At 46.5% G+C, this 13,444-nt stretch overlaps 1 protein-coding gene across 1 annotated transcript in view; it reads right to left on the bottom strand.

The window, feature by feature from the left end:
- Positions 1-10,687: 10,687 nt before the first annotated feature.
- PTDSS1 (phosphatidylserine synthase 1) overlaps positions 10,688-13,444 on the bottom strand; it is a 73,019-nt gene continuing 70,262 nt past the window's right edge. Inside the window, exon 13 of the mRNA XM_002819300.5 lies at positions 10,688-11,778. Coding sequence (XP_002819346.2) covers positions 11,669-11,778 — 110 coding nt within the window. The 3' untranslated portion in view covers positions 10,688-11,668. The remainder of the gene's footprint in view (positions 11,779-13,444) is intronic.

Below are 13,444 nucleotides of genomic sequence, written 5' to 3'. Positions count from 1 at the left end.
AGTGGATCCAGCCAGCTCCTTATGGGCAAAGAGCCATAAAAGTGGAACTCGGGGACCTGCTGCAGCAGAACTTTTTGTTTTGCTTTTGTGGCCCAGCGAAGCACCCACTTGCAATACTCTCCATTAGCAAGTGGTTCTGGGGAAGTGACAAATCTCCAGAGGCCAACGGTTCCACCTCTTTCCTTTTGAGGTAGCCCTTATGGGGATCTCCTGGATGGATTAGGTTGATTCTGGGTGGATACCAAGGCCACAAAGGAAGATTCCTCATGAGTCAAGGGGCTGCCTGGCTGGAAAACTGGGCTCCTCGTGGGGCAAGGGCTGGGTCTGGAGTAGACTGTGTTTGAGGCTTGAACTTCCAACCTCCCTGGCACTGTCTTGTGCTTTGGGAGTGACTTTCAGGCATAGTGCCACCCAGCCACCCAAGCTAAAACACTATCACAGTAGGGTAGAAATGGAAAACAGTATCATGCCAGAGTGGACAACCATTCACTGTCCTGGGTTGAGCCTGTGGAGCAGAGTGCTTACCTCATAGTCCCCCCAGGTTGGTGGGACCGCCCAGTTCTCCAACCCCAGTGGGTGGAATAAATCCCTAGTGTTAAGAGAATTTGGGCCGGGCGTGGTGGCTTGCGCCTGTAATCCCAGCACTTTGGGAGGCTGAGGCGGGCAGATCACGAGGTCAGGAGTTCGAGACCAGCCTGATCAACATGGTGAAACCCCGTCTCTACTAAAAATACAAAAATTAGCCGGGCGTGGTGGTGCACGCCTGTAATCCCAGCTACTCAGAAGACTGAGGCAGGAGAATCGCTTGAACCCGGAAGGCGGAGGTTGCAGTGAGCCGAGATAACGCCATTGCACTCTAGCCTGGGCAACAGAGTGAGACTCTGTCTTGGAAAAAAAAAAGAGAATTTGGGCGTGGTGGAAGGCCTCAACAGGGATATGCTGCACTTCTGGCTGGTAATGGCATCTCGGGATTTGAGCAGTTAATTGGAAAAATATGAGATGTGGCTTACTTGAACTCCAAGCAGGCAAAGCGAGTTATCCTGGTTATATTAGAGGTGGATTCACTGTGAAGTTAATGAAGCTCTGCTCTTGAGTCCCCTCCCTTCCTTTGCATGTGCATCTTCCAAGATCCTGGGAATTAGTCTAGCAATGGGGCCACATGGCATTCATTTTCGTGAAATTTCAAGAATTAGAGCTTTTGATATTATTTTTATTAAAGAATCTCTAGAATTGTGAACCCCAAATGGAGAGCCCCACAAAACCTGAAGTTTGAGTTATACCCATGAACTGGTATCCAAGGGAGAAAATCACAGCCTTCTTTGGGATCTGGCAAGATCAAAGCAGGTACTGGGGGAGGAGAGTGGATGCCTTGGCACCTGTCCCAGCTCAAGTACTAATGATCAGAAATTGATCCTCAGTCATTACCTCCAAAGAAGGAAGGTTGTAAGAAACTTGGAAATAAGTTATTTTCTGATTAGCATGCCAAAGCAGGGGCTATCAATTTCCACAGTTGGTGGAGGTCTTACAAGAAAAAAGTAAGCAATGCCAGGTGTGGGCCCTCAGACACAGCTGAATGTGCCAGCTAAAGAAGTGGAGGTGGCAGGACCCAACCACCACATGCAGGCTGAGGGGCTCATGGGCCAGAGGACACTTACAACATTTCTACATAATCAGAGGGAACCCAAACAACACACACCAGAAGTGTCACATCCAGGGAGGGTTAGTCTTTGCCCTCTGTCCTGCAATCTCACTCTGAGGGCATTTACTGAACACCTGCTGTGTGCCAGGTGCTGAGGATGAACACCCAAGGAGCCTGGAGTCTAGCTGAGATCCGCAACAGCACCAGTATCAAAGAGGTGAATAACAGCACAGGAGAGCACTTCCAAGTGCATCGGGGATGAAGGGAGTTTCACAGAAATAGAATGTAGAGTGTTTGCACTGAGACTTGAGGGACGAGTGGAACTTGCCAGGCAGAATGCCAGGGGCAGGCATTCCAGGCAGGAGCCTGGGAGTGTGGTGCACTTGGTGGGCTGTGCGGAGGCCCAGTGGTTCCACAGTGCTAAGTATAAGGGAGAAGCATGGAGATGTAGGGATCAGCAGGAGTTGATGCTGGACACACACCTGGGTGGGATCCTGGTACTCCCTTGAGATGCCAAGGAGTATGGGCTTTATCCTGAATCCCTCTCATTGGGCATCAAGCCCCACTGCTTCTCTCTGTACGGTCTTTCTGGTTTGTTTCTTCCTCTCCATCCAAAGGCTGCCCTAGTTCAGGTCCTCACCAGCTCCTACCTAGTTTATCACAATTGCCTCTTAATGTTTCCCTGCCTCTAAAGAGGCAGTCAGTGTAACAGTGATAACAGCACATATTTATTGAACACTCATGACAGGCTGGACACTGTTGTATGTGCTCGTAAAAGATGCATTTGGGATTTCTTCTTAACAACCCTATGAGGTAGGTATTATCATTCCCAGTTCCCAGAGGATGAAACTGAGGCACAGCGATGAAATAACTTGCCTAAAGTTAAACAGTTTGTTAGTGGTAGGGGCAGGATTTGAACCAGAAAAGTTTGGTGTGTGAGCTAGAGTTCTTACACTATCACATCTCAGGTAGAGGATCAAGATCTGCATTCTAGAAGATTACCTGAGTCACTTAACTTTTTCAAACCTCTCGTTTCTCCATCTGTAAAATGGGGCAACATCAGTGAAGATCTTGTGAGGAATAAATCAGAAAATCCATGAAAAGCACGAAGTAAGGTGCATAGCACACAGCCTAAGGAAGCATTAGCTTTGATAGAAATTATTTTGCCAAGGAGGGTAAAAACATCACGTGCCAGTCACATTAGCAACTCAACAGCACAAAGGTGATGTCAACATCTGAAATATTAAACAATTTATTTGGAAAACCTCAATATTCCTTTTCCCTCTCCCAGTCGGAGCAGCTGGACAATAAAGAATTTTTTTAAACAAGATACAACTGTTTGCAATATTTAAAAATCAAGGGCTAAAACAGTAAAAATGAGAAAGGTTGAGGCAGTGGATCTCACACAAGATGTAGACCCTTGTTTCTGTCCTTGGGCCAACTCTATCATACTCATTTTGGGTGAGATTTCATGAAGCTGGCCAGCTCTGAAACAGAGCACCAGAAGTTGTGTTTACACCATTGTTCCAAACCTAAAAGGCAATTCTGCTGCTCGCAGCAATGTTGACTGAAAAACCCGTGACAATACAAGATAATTTACAGGCCAACAATCACATTTTGGAGCATCCATTACTCCAGAACTCTGATTCTGTCATTTCCCTTTATAAGATTTACTTACAAAACTTACTTCAAATGCAAGGCTGATGCATCCATTTTTTTTTAATCTCTTCCATTTCATAATCTATTAACATAATAGTCAATCACTTGAAAGTGAAAACTGATCACAATATAGTGGAGGCTTCCTGTTGACTGATGTGAGTGCTCATTCAGAGGGTGTTTGGTGATTCTTTCATCTGCCCTGCTCTTTCTGCATTCCAGTGTGTCATCGAATGTCCTCCAGCTGATAGGCATGCATTTAACAACACTATTTACACAAGAGGGCACCATCTGGACCAAAGGGAAGCAGCTGTTGATTTATTTATTTATTTATTATTTTTGAGATGGAGTCTCGCTCTGTCACCCGGGTTAAAATGCAGTGGCGTGATCTCCGCTCCTGGGTTCAAGCAATTCTCCTGTCTCAGTCACTCGAGTAGCTGGGACTACGGGCACACGCCACCACACCCAGCTATTTTCTTTTTTTTTTTTGTACTTTTAGTGGACACGGGGTTTTACCATATCGGTCAGGCTGGTCTCGAACTCCTGACCTCAGGTGATCCACCTGCCTTGACCTCCCAAAGTGCTGGGATTACAGGCATGAGCCACCACGCCTGGCTGCCACTGTTGCTTTTAAGCCAACTTTTTATTATTAATTTTTTAAAAATTTGTGTATTTAGGAGGTACAAGTACAGATTTCATACATGCATATATGAAGGAGTGGCAAAGCCTGGGCTTTTAGTGCACGCATCACCCAAAGTGACACTGTGCCCAACAGGCAATTTTTCAACCCTCTCTGACAACCTTCTGTCGTCTCCAGCATCTATTATTTCACTATGTGTGACCATGTATACCCATTGCTTAGTGGGTATTTATTTATTTGAGATGGAGTCACTCTGTCACCCAGGCTGGAGTGCAGTGGTGCGATCTTGGCTCACTGCAACCTCCGCCTCCCAGGTTCAAGCAATTCTCCTGCCTCAGCCTCCCGAGTAGCTGGGGTTACAGGCACCTGCCACCATGCCCGGCTAATGTTTTGTATTTTTAGTAGAGACGGGGTTTCACCATGTTGGCCAGGCTGATCTTGAACTCCTGACCTCAAGTGATCCACCTGCCTCGGCTTTCCAAAGTGCAGGGATTACAGGCATGAGCCACCGCACCTGGACAAGGGTACTTATAAGTGAGAACAAGATGTGTACTTTTTTTTTTTAAATGGATAACAGTGTTGGGCTTATGTCCTTTCTGTTGAAATTTCTTAGATGTACATAAACAAAAACTCTTTGGCAGATACACAATATTGATGAATGGACCTGCAGCTGAGGTGATCTGGGTGGCCAAAGCATACAAACATATGTGGATGTTACCAAGAACCATAACGGCCTCTCCTTCATGCCCTATGTGTGGTCTGGCTAGCCTTGCACTCAAGCTGAGCCTGGCATTTTGTGACTCAAATGCAATCCAGAGAAAGCGACAGGAAGACACAAAGGGTGAGTATGTGAGTGAATAGGTATTTGTGAGATTATGCATTTCTGTAGGTGGATACATTTGTGATCGCACTCAAGCTGAGCCTGGGATTTTGTGACTCAAATGTGGTCCAGAGAAAGCGGCAGGAAGACACAAAGGGTAAGTGTTGAGTGAATAGGTGTTTGTGAGATTATGTGTTTCTGTGGGTGGATATGTTTGCGATTTCAGACATCCTATTCTCATGCACATTACTCCACCGTCAGCATACTTAACTGACCACACCAAGAAAAACACAGCCCTGTTCACTTTCATAGATGCTCCGGCAGGCGTGGGCTGTTATAACAGGAGTTTGGGAACTTTGGGCCCTGGGTGTTTTTTCAGCTTTCACCCATCATTTTGAACTGGGACAAGCAAGGGTTTAAGGGGAAAAATGCTGAACACCAGCACAGCAATACCACACATTGGCTTCTGTGGTCTGAGAACAGCAGCAGGAACTCACTCCGTGATTGGTGGCTCTTTCCCACCTCAGCAAAGCGCAGGGCTGCTGCTGCCCAGCGTGTGAAATCTAAGCCAGGCGCTGACCCACCGCTGGAATGAAAACTCAAACCTGCACAGCCTCTTGGCTTTGTGGCTGTCTTTCCTGCTCATGGTGGCAATCAGAAGTCTGTTCCCAGTTAGGGAGCAGAACCTTGACTGATAAGAGAGATGGGAAGAGAATTTCAAAAATCTTATAGGAAAATCTCCTCCTAGAAAGTTAAAGTGGGGTGGCGGGAGGTTGCTAAGTGAGAACATTGGGGGTTATTTTGGGGTGGACAGACACCAGATCACCAGGGTGGTGAGTATGGAAATGTCACTGTCACCTACCATCCCATCCCCCTCCATGAAGAGTGGCATTTCAAAGTATTTGGCCAGTGAGTCATCAGAAAAATGCTATTTTTTCATTTTGGAAAAACACTGTATCACAGCAGGACATTTTGCTGTTATCTGTTCTCCCAAGAAATACAGCGGTGGGGGAGGACCCAACCCCCTCGAAATTAAAGCCATATGCATACCATACTAAAAAAATAACCCACCCAGGCCATTCCATTATTGCTGACCATAGGAATTCAGTATTTATAATTTACATTCTTTCCCATACTTTGCTGTTTTTCAGATGTGAAAAGTAGAGGTTTATGGCCTCATCAGATTGTAAATCACATTCCTGAGGGCAGAGGGAGCTGCTACAGGGGAGAGAAATTGCCTTCCAACAGTTTGCAGAATGCGTCAAAACATTGGGGGAAGAATCCACATGGAGTATGGGGACCCTGTTCAAGAGCTGGCATCTCAACTGATTTCAGGCCACAGAAACTCAGGGATGTCGAGGCCGGAGTTTGTCTACTCACAGGACACAAAAGACAACGAAGGCCAACACCAGTTATTCTGTCTGCAGAGCACGCAACCAGCCAACCACCCCTGGAGCCATCTGAAGAGTGGCTTGGAGGTGTGGCCATCTCTAATCAAGCAAGCACCTGAGATCTGAGTCTCCTTCCAAGGAGGAGGAGCAAAGGTGTGGCGGTCACCAGGGAATCAGCTCCTTGCCATCCGTTTGCCAGCTCTGAGGCTGGTGAGGATCTATGGGGCTGTGGTCTGCTGATAGGAGTAAGACATGTGCACAAGAATCCAGGGGAGGAGCCTGGCACAGAGTCTCAGGCTGTGTTGCTCCGGCGGCCCCCCGGCATCTCCTGGCCGTGTGCTCTATGTGCAAACTTGTGTTACTGTGGCTGCTGGGAGGATTCAGGGACGAGAGGGAAGGGGTGCGGAGAGCCCCACACAGGGGTGTTTTGAAGGCTCCAATCCTCTGAATGCCACTGTCTGGAAGTCATGTTAGCAGTGGCCCTAGTGAACTCTTATTCCCCTGCTCCTGGTCTGGATTTCATCCACTCTAAGAGAGGTGGAGGATCCCTAACATTTTGAAAGCTGAAGATCTTTCTTAAGCCTTTCCCACGCTGCACTCATAAAATACCTAATCAGTCCATGACGTATGCAGTTGGAGAGATGAGAATGAGCCCAAACAGCCCTTTGTCGGGAGGGTGGGAACAGTCAGGCTTACAGCCCGGATTTCCAGTATGGATTGTTACATAAACCTTGCCTGCAATTTGACTCTGTAATGAAAGCTATTGTGTGTATACTTCAGACACGAAAATGAAGTATTTTGGTTTTTTTAGTCTCAAATGTTAGAAAACCAATTTTCTTTTAAAGGCAGACAAACCTCATTTCCTGTGGTTTGTAAAACCACAAGAGTCTCCTTTACTCAGCATCCAGAAAGGGGCCACACCCTACGCTGGAACACCAGGCTCTGACGCCCCGGGATGACTGCTCCGAGGGGCAGGAGGTCGCAGCTCTGAGCAAATCTTCCTGCCACCGCAGGGCACTGTCGGTGCCCACAGTTTGCAGACCCTGGCCAAGGTGATGTCTTGAGCGTTCCAGTAACAAAGAAAAACCAACAATTAACTCCCAGGCACAAGTACAAGCGTGAGCCCAGATCACTTAAAGAGGCTGGGTGGTTGGTTGCATCAGCTGTGAAAGCAAAACCCTTGGGTAAATTCTATGTTCTGAATGATGTTACTGTCCTCACTGGGGTTATGAGAGGGGAAGGGATCTGCCAACACCCTTCTCCTCTCTGCTCCAAGAGGACAACAATGCTGGGGCTTAGGAGTCCCTTTTGCCAGAAATGCAGGCAGGAAGCTTGCTGTCACCCGCCTCCCCAGCCGGGTGTACTGAATATGGAGGTAGAGACCAGGCTTCAACCAGAGTATTATGAGTATCAGAGCATCAAGAGGGATAAATTCAGCTGAGCCCTGTGAGGCCTTGGAGGTACTTGGACATGTTGCAAACCCTTGAACACTGTTAGACTGTGACAACAAATATCTCTTTGCAGGACAAGCAACTTCAGAAGTCCACCTAACAAGCTGCAGGAAAGGGAATATCAGAGTAGACCAAGTCACGGATGAACTTTCTGAAATGGACTGAAGGCATTTTTTAGGGAACATGGAAGAAAAGGAAGATTTTTACAATGTAGCATTCCTACAAACTAAAAAAATTTCACATCCAACTGTTTTTTCTCTTCTTTGGTAGACATCAATGAAATAATTCCTTTAAATTCACAGAAGATAGCAAAATTAAAAAGCCATATTTATTTAATGCATCAAATACCAAAGTTCAATTAAGGAAACTATTGCAATCTTCACCTGAGATAGGCCCATCATCAGATTAGAATAAAGTGTGATAAGAGGAAATGTTGTAAAAACCTCTTACAGCATAGCAACATGACTGCAGCCCACCAGTCTCAGCCATTACTGATACTGACCCTTGCAAAGAACCAAATCTCTAATATAATCCTGGGAATGTGCACACACACGTGAAGGAAAGAGGTGTATTATGTAATGGAACACTGACAGACAGACGTCTTAGCTCTCCTTACAGTTTTTTTCTGTTTTTTTTTTTTTTGAGATAGTCTCGCTCTGTCGTCCAGGTTGGAAAGTGCGGTGGCATGATCTTGGCTCACTGGAACCTTCGCCTCCCGGGTTCAAGCATTTCTTCTGTCTCCGTCTCCCGAGTAGCTGGGACTACAGGTGCCTGCCACCATGCCCGGCTAATTTAAGTATTTTCAGCAGAGACAGGGTTTCACCATATTGGTCAGGCTGGTCTCAAACTCCTGACCTCAGGCGATCCACCCACCTCAGCCTCCCAAAGTGCTGGGATTACAGGCGTGAGCCCTGCGCCCGGCCAGCTCTCCTTACATCTTGATTTCAATCCTATAAATGGGAAATGGTATGGAGCACTGTCTAGTCTACTGTGGGATTTCCAGTTGTCATAACAATAAGAACCATATAAACAACACCCACCTGGTAAACATTAGAGTGGGCCCAGGAACTCTGCAGCAGTCACTGAGCACATTCCAAAGAGCATGGATATTAACCCCCCACCCCCGTATTTAAAGGGCTAGCTTCAGTTTGGCTGCCAATGGTTACATTTTTTCTTTCCCACCTTGTGTTTAGCCTTCCCTTCTGTGTCCAACCTCCTCCACTTCTCAATGACCCCGAGGGCCTCTGTAAGTGCAGGATTCTACCCAAAATCCTCCCAATTCCAAAGGGTGGGCCTTGGCATAAAGAGGCATCACTCCAGGGTGCTACACGGTGGCTTCTGAGGGAAGACCAAGAAGGCTGAATCTGTTGTATTTGGTAATGAATTTTGTTTTCTCCTGGGTGAGCACCTTAGGAGCTTACTGTAGAAGCAGAGTCCTAGTGAAAATAAGACTGGCATTGATAGGACATCTTGTATCATCAAAATGCTTAACAGGTCCATGAAACATCCTAGCATTGCTGTGAGAGTGGTTCCAAGTTTCTATGAATGGTGGAAACAGACACAAAAGAAATGTGGGAAGAAGCTTTGGGAAGACCAAGAATGAAAAAAAGGGAAAAGAACCTAACACTCAGTGCAATGCTACTTAAGGAGAAAAATACATAAACTGTTCTTCACGCTTTAGGTCCAAAACAATGTTGTCTCTTAAGAGGGCGGTTTGCAAACAGGGAACATGAGATGATTTACAATCAAATCATTTCAGATATTGAATGATGATTCTGAAACACGCATTCTATTTCCATCAATGTGAGGTCTATTTCCATAGAAACGGTGAAAAAAGTAGGCCAAACCCAGCAGTATGGCTTCTAAAAGGAATGGCAGCTGTGGTTCTGGCCAGCCATGGAAAGCACTGGTTTTGTAACTACTATAGTCAAGAGCTCTGACTGAAGGGAAATAGAAAGTTTCAACTCAAAGAAAGGGCATGGAAAGTATCTGAGGACTTTCCTGGCTGTTTCTTACAAAGCCATGGAGAAAAAATCGTCTCTTGTGCACCCTGCTCTTCACAATGCCACAGTAAAGTCGAATTCACCACCTGCGAAACAGCTGCCTCCTGTAGGCTGGCCTCGGAGGAAGCACACATGCTCCATCAGTTGGAACAAGGCGACAGTCAGAAGAGTGTGAAAGTGTCAGGCCCAGCGCTCCCGGAAAATGAACCCGGAAACACGCAGTGAGGCACCACAGGCATGAGAAAGAAGAGACAGGTGTCTTCTCCAATGGGCACAAGTATGTCATGCTTAGAAAAGCAGAACACAGGATGAAACAAAACATATTTGTTTGCGAAGAAAGATCATGTTTAAATTGTACCTGTGTTTAAAAATGGCCTCTTTGATGGGTTATAAAAGTGCAGGCAGGTTTTATAAAACACGCACTTTGCCTCTCTTCTGTCCTTTTGTGGGAAGCAGGCGGATGCTGGCTGGAGGACATTTGAGAGCTCAGAGCTGAGGCTCATCACAGCCAAAGCCCTCACTCACCAAGTGAGCGGAGCTGCCACTGACGCTTCTCCACTCCTGCAGAATCTACTATTGAGCCCTGGGCCCCCTGAGGACAGGATGTGACCCTGGCTGGCATGATTCATTCAACCCCTTCATCTCAGAATTCTTTTGCAGAAAAACAAAAACTGACACTTCTATGGCTAAAGATTTCCTTAAAGAAGAAGAGACATTGGAACGAACCTTTGTGCTGTGTGAAATGAGGGAAAAAAAGATTACTTTCAGTGAGTTGATATCTGTAAGCTAATCAACTGGGTACTGGCCTCTTGTTAGAGGAAAAAAAAAATCCAACTTGGAAACCATTACCACAGGAAAAAACAATGACTATGTTGTCCATTTCCTGTTGGCCACTTGGGAAGTCTAAGAAGTAGGACATATATGTCTGTAAGCCCTTTAAAATACACATCTTTTCTTTTTTCTTCTCACTATATAAAACACATATATATTATCCTAAAGTCACTTGAAAAACACACTGACTGCTTACAATCAATGGAAGATACCAGTAAGATGCAAGAAAATGAGCATTTTACAGACAGACCTTTGATAGGCTTTAAAGTGAATCGTTTTTATTTAAAACAGGGATCCATCAGAGGTGGTGAACTATCAGGGTCAAGGTTCTAGAGCATGGCACGGATGAAAGGTAATACTCACCAGCACCTCACATGGGACTCAGTGACAATGTCAGCAACACACCATGGAAGGAGAACAAACCCGATGTAAAAGGCACCTGGCTGGGGAAAAGCTGTGGTGTTCACTGCCTCTCTAGCAGGTTTGCTTTTGTGCACTGTGGGTGAGTCTGGATGAATAACATTGGGAAGGGAATAATCGGAAGCGAGGCTCCTATGCAGGCAGCTACCCTCTCCTGATTGGTGTATACTCGCCATGTGGTAGAAGGTCTTACAGGAGACTGAGGTTACCAAACAGGAATGCAATACCTCTCTCCCTTTTCTGCTCTAGAAGGAAGGGGAACCCTTCCCCCAGTGTCAATTTCAGCAGCGGCTTCTAAAGACTGTTAAAAAGCATCCTAACTTAAAAACAAATAACAACAATAACCAAATAAAAGACAGAAAAGTGGCCTGAACTTAAATCAATCAATGGAAAGGTAGATTCATAAAAATAAAATAAAAACTGGTGACCAGTCCTTTAACCATGGAGTTAATGCCTTGTCTGAAGGAAGATGTTTATGCTGCATCCACGATCCAGCAGGCGCAGAGCTGCTCTTGGCAACTGTGAATGAATAGCTACAGTTTCCCTTCAACACACCGCGCTGCCACCGGTGACCGCATGCCAAGTGCTGAAGTTAGAAGAGACCCCACGTTGGCAAAGGCCCCCCAGGCGATGATCTGCCTGACGCGGCCAGGTCTGTGGGAAACAAGACTTACGATCTCAAATAATGACCCCCAAGTGCCCTCGCCTCTTTCTGCTTGCCCTGTGCGTCTCGACCTCCTCACAGGGAGGTCCAAATGAGTTCCATTTCCCTCTCAGTTCTAGGCACTCTGGAACATCTTTGATTAACCAGGGTTTTTCATTTCTTTCCAACGCCATTGGTGACTTTTGACTTGGAATGCCGATTCCTTCTCCTGGAAGAATGGCTTTCATTGTTGCCTGCGTGCTTGGGTGGGCTGTCTTCAGAACCTGGCCAAAGGAATCAGAGCACACCGTCACCCTGGGCTCTGGAGATTGGTGGCTCTCCCTTTCCAGACCGCCCTAGGCTTGCCGGGGAACAGGTTCTTCCCTGATACGTCCACTCCCCCTAGTGGCCTCATTCAGAAATGAAGGCGAGGCTCTCAAACACAGAACTAGTACTGAACGAGCACACGCGGTGGACGGGGGGGGTTCAACGCAACAGCCCCCCAAAGTCTGGGTGGTTCCTGAAGCGTGAGTACATCTGTCCTGTGTATGATGGACACGGTCATGATGGTGAGGCCCAGAAGTGAGAGCACAAGTGAAACGGAAGCCCAAACGAGGGGCAATTAAAACACACACCACGCGGTGCCCATCAACCAAGGGTTTCCATCCCTTCACCTGCTCCACACCACCTTCTAAACCCAACATCGGAAAGGATTCTTGACACTATGAAATCAGAGCTATTTCACGCCCTCTACCACTTGATCTGGAGAACATCTTCACAATTCAGGCCCCTGCTGCCCATGATGGAGGGCACTGGGCAGCCTCTGCCCTCCGGCTGAGCCTGTGTTCAGCCCCTGCCTGGCCTAGCGGCCAAGCCAAAGGTTTGTCTGCCCCAGGGCTCTGATCCAGCCCCATAGGAAATCTCCACCTGAGGCTGCCAACAAAAAAAAAGTTACCAGAGTTACAGTCTCCACTGTAAGGAGCATTTGACTTAGACTAAGAGATTCTTTCCCCACTCAGAAGACTCCTGCTTTTGTTATTTTTCTTTTTTTATTATTCCATCTAGTAAATACATCTCTACTACTCTTAATTCTTTTCAGTGGAGAGCCCGTAAGTGCCAAGGTTGTTTGTAAGGGCATGGTTCTAAATAAGATACCTGGGAAGCCCCTCCGCCCATCTCCATCAGATTTCACAACGGGCCGCTCACTGATCAATTCCGTGGTTCAGGAGAAACTTTCCCCAAAAAGGCGGCCAGCAACTCAGCAGAGTGTATGCTAGTGTCTCCCCTGGGAGATCTTTAATGAGCCTGATGCCAAAAGAACTTAGGAGAATGACTGCAACAGGGCGCTTTCTTCTCCATTGGCCCACCGTTTCTCTGAGCAATTTTGTGAGCTAAAATTCAGTCTTTAGTATTTGTAATTTTCTTTCCTCAGCCAAGCTTCCCAAGCAGCTTATAAGGATTGACAAGGAATTACCGTCCAATGGAGTCACCTCAATGTCATTATTCTACAAGTCTAATTCTTTGAAATAACCAGGTGGCCCCAAATATTCCCAAAGTGATCCTTAGAGGCCAGTGGAGGCTCCCTAACTACACAACTGAAATCTCTTACACTGTTCTGCCTCTTGAATAAATGCCATTAAAATGATCCCCCTCTTTTGAAAGGCTTTTCCTCCTGATACACAATTCTTTTCTTTTTTTTTTTTTTTTAAGAGAGAGGGACTTGTTCTGTCTTCCACGTGGGAGTGCAGTGGTGCAAGCATAGCTCACTGCAGCCTCGAACTCCTGGGCTCAAGTGACCCTCCTATCTCCGACTCCTGACTAACTGTAACTACAGGCATATGCTACCACATCTGGCTAATTTTTTAAGCTTTTTGTAGAGACAGGGTCTTGCTCTGTTGCCCACGCTGGTCTCAAATACCTGGCCTCAAATGATCCTGCCATGACCTCCCA

Source organism: Pongo abelii, chromosome 7, assembly GCF_028885655.2.
Source record: "Pongo abelii isolate AG06213 chromosome 7, NHGRI_mPonAbe1-v2.0_pri, whole genome shotgun sequence".
Taxonomy (NCBI): domain Eukaryota; kingdom Metazoa; phylum Chordata; class Mammalia; order Primates; family Hominidae; genus Pongo; species Pongo abelii.
This window is presented reverse-complemented; position numbering and strand designations above follow the sequence as displayed.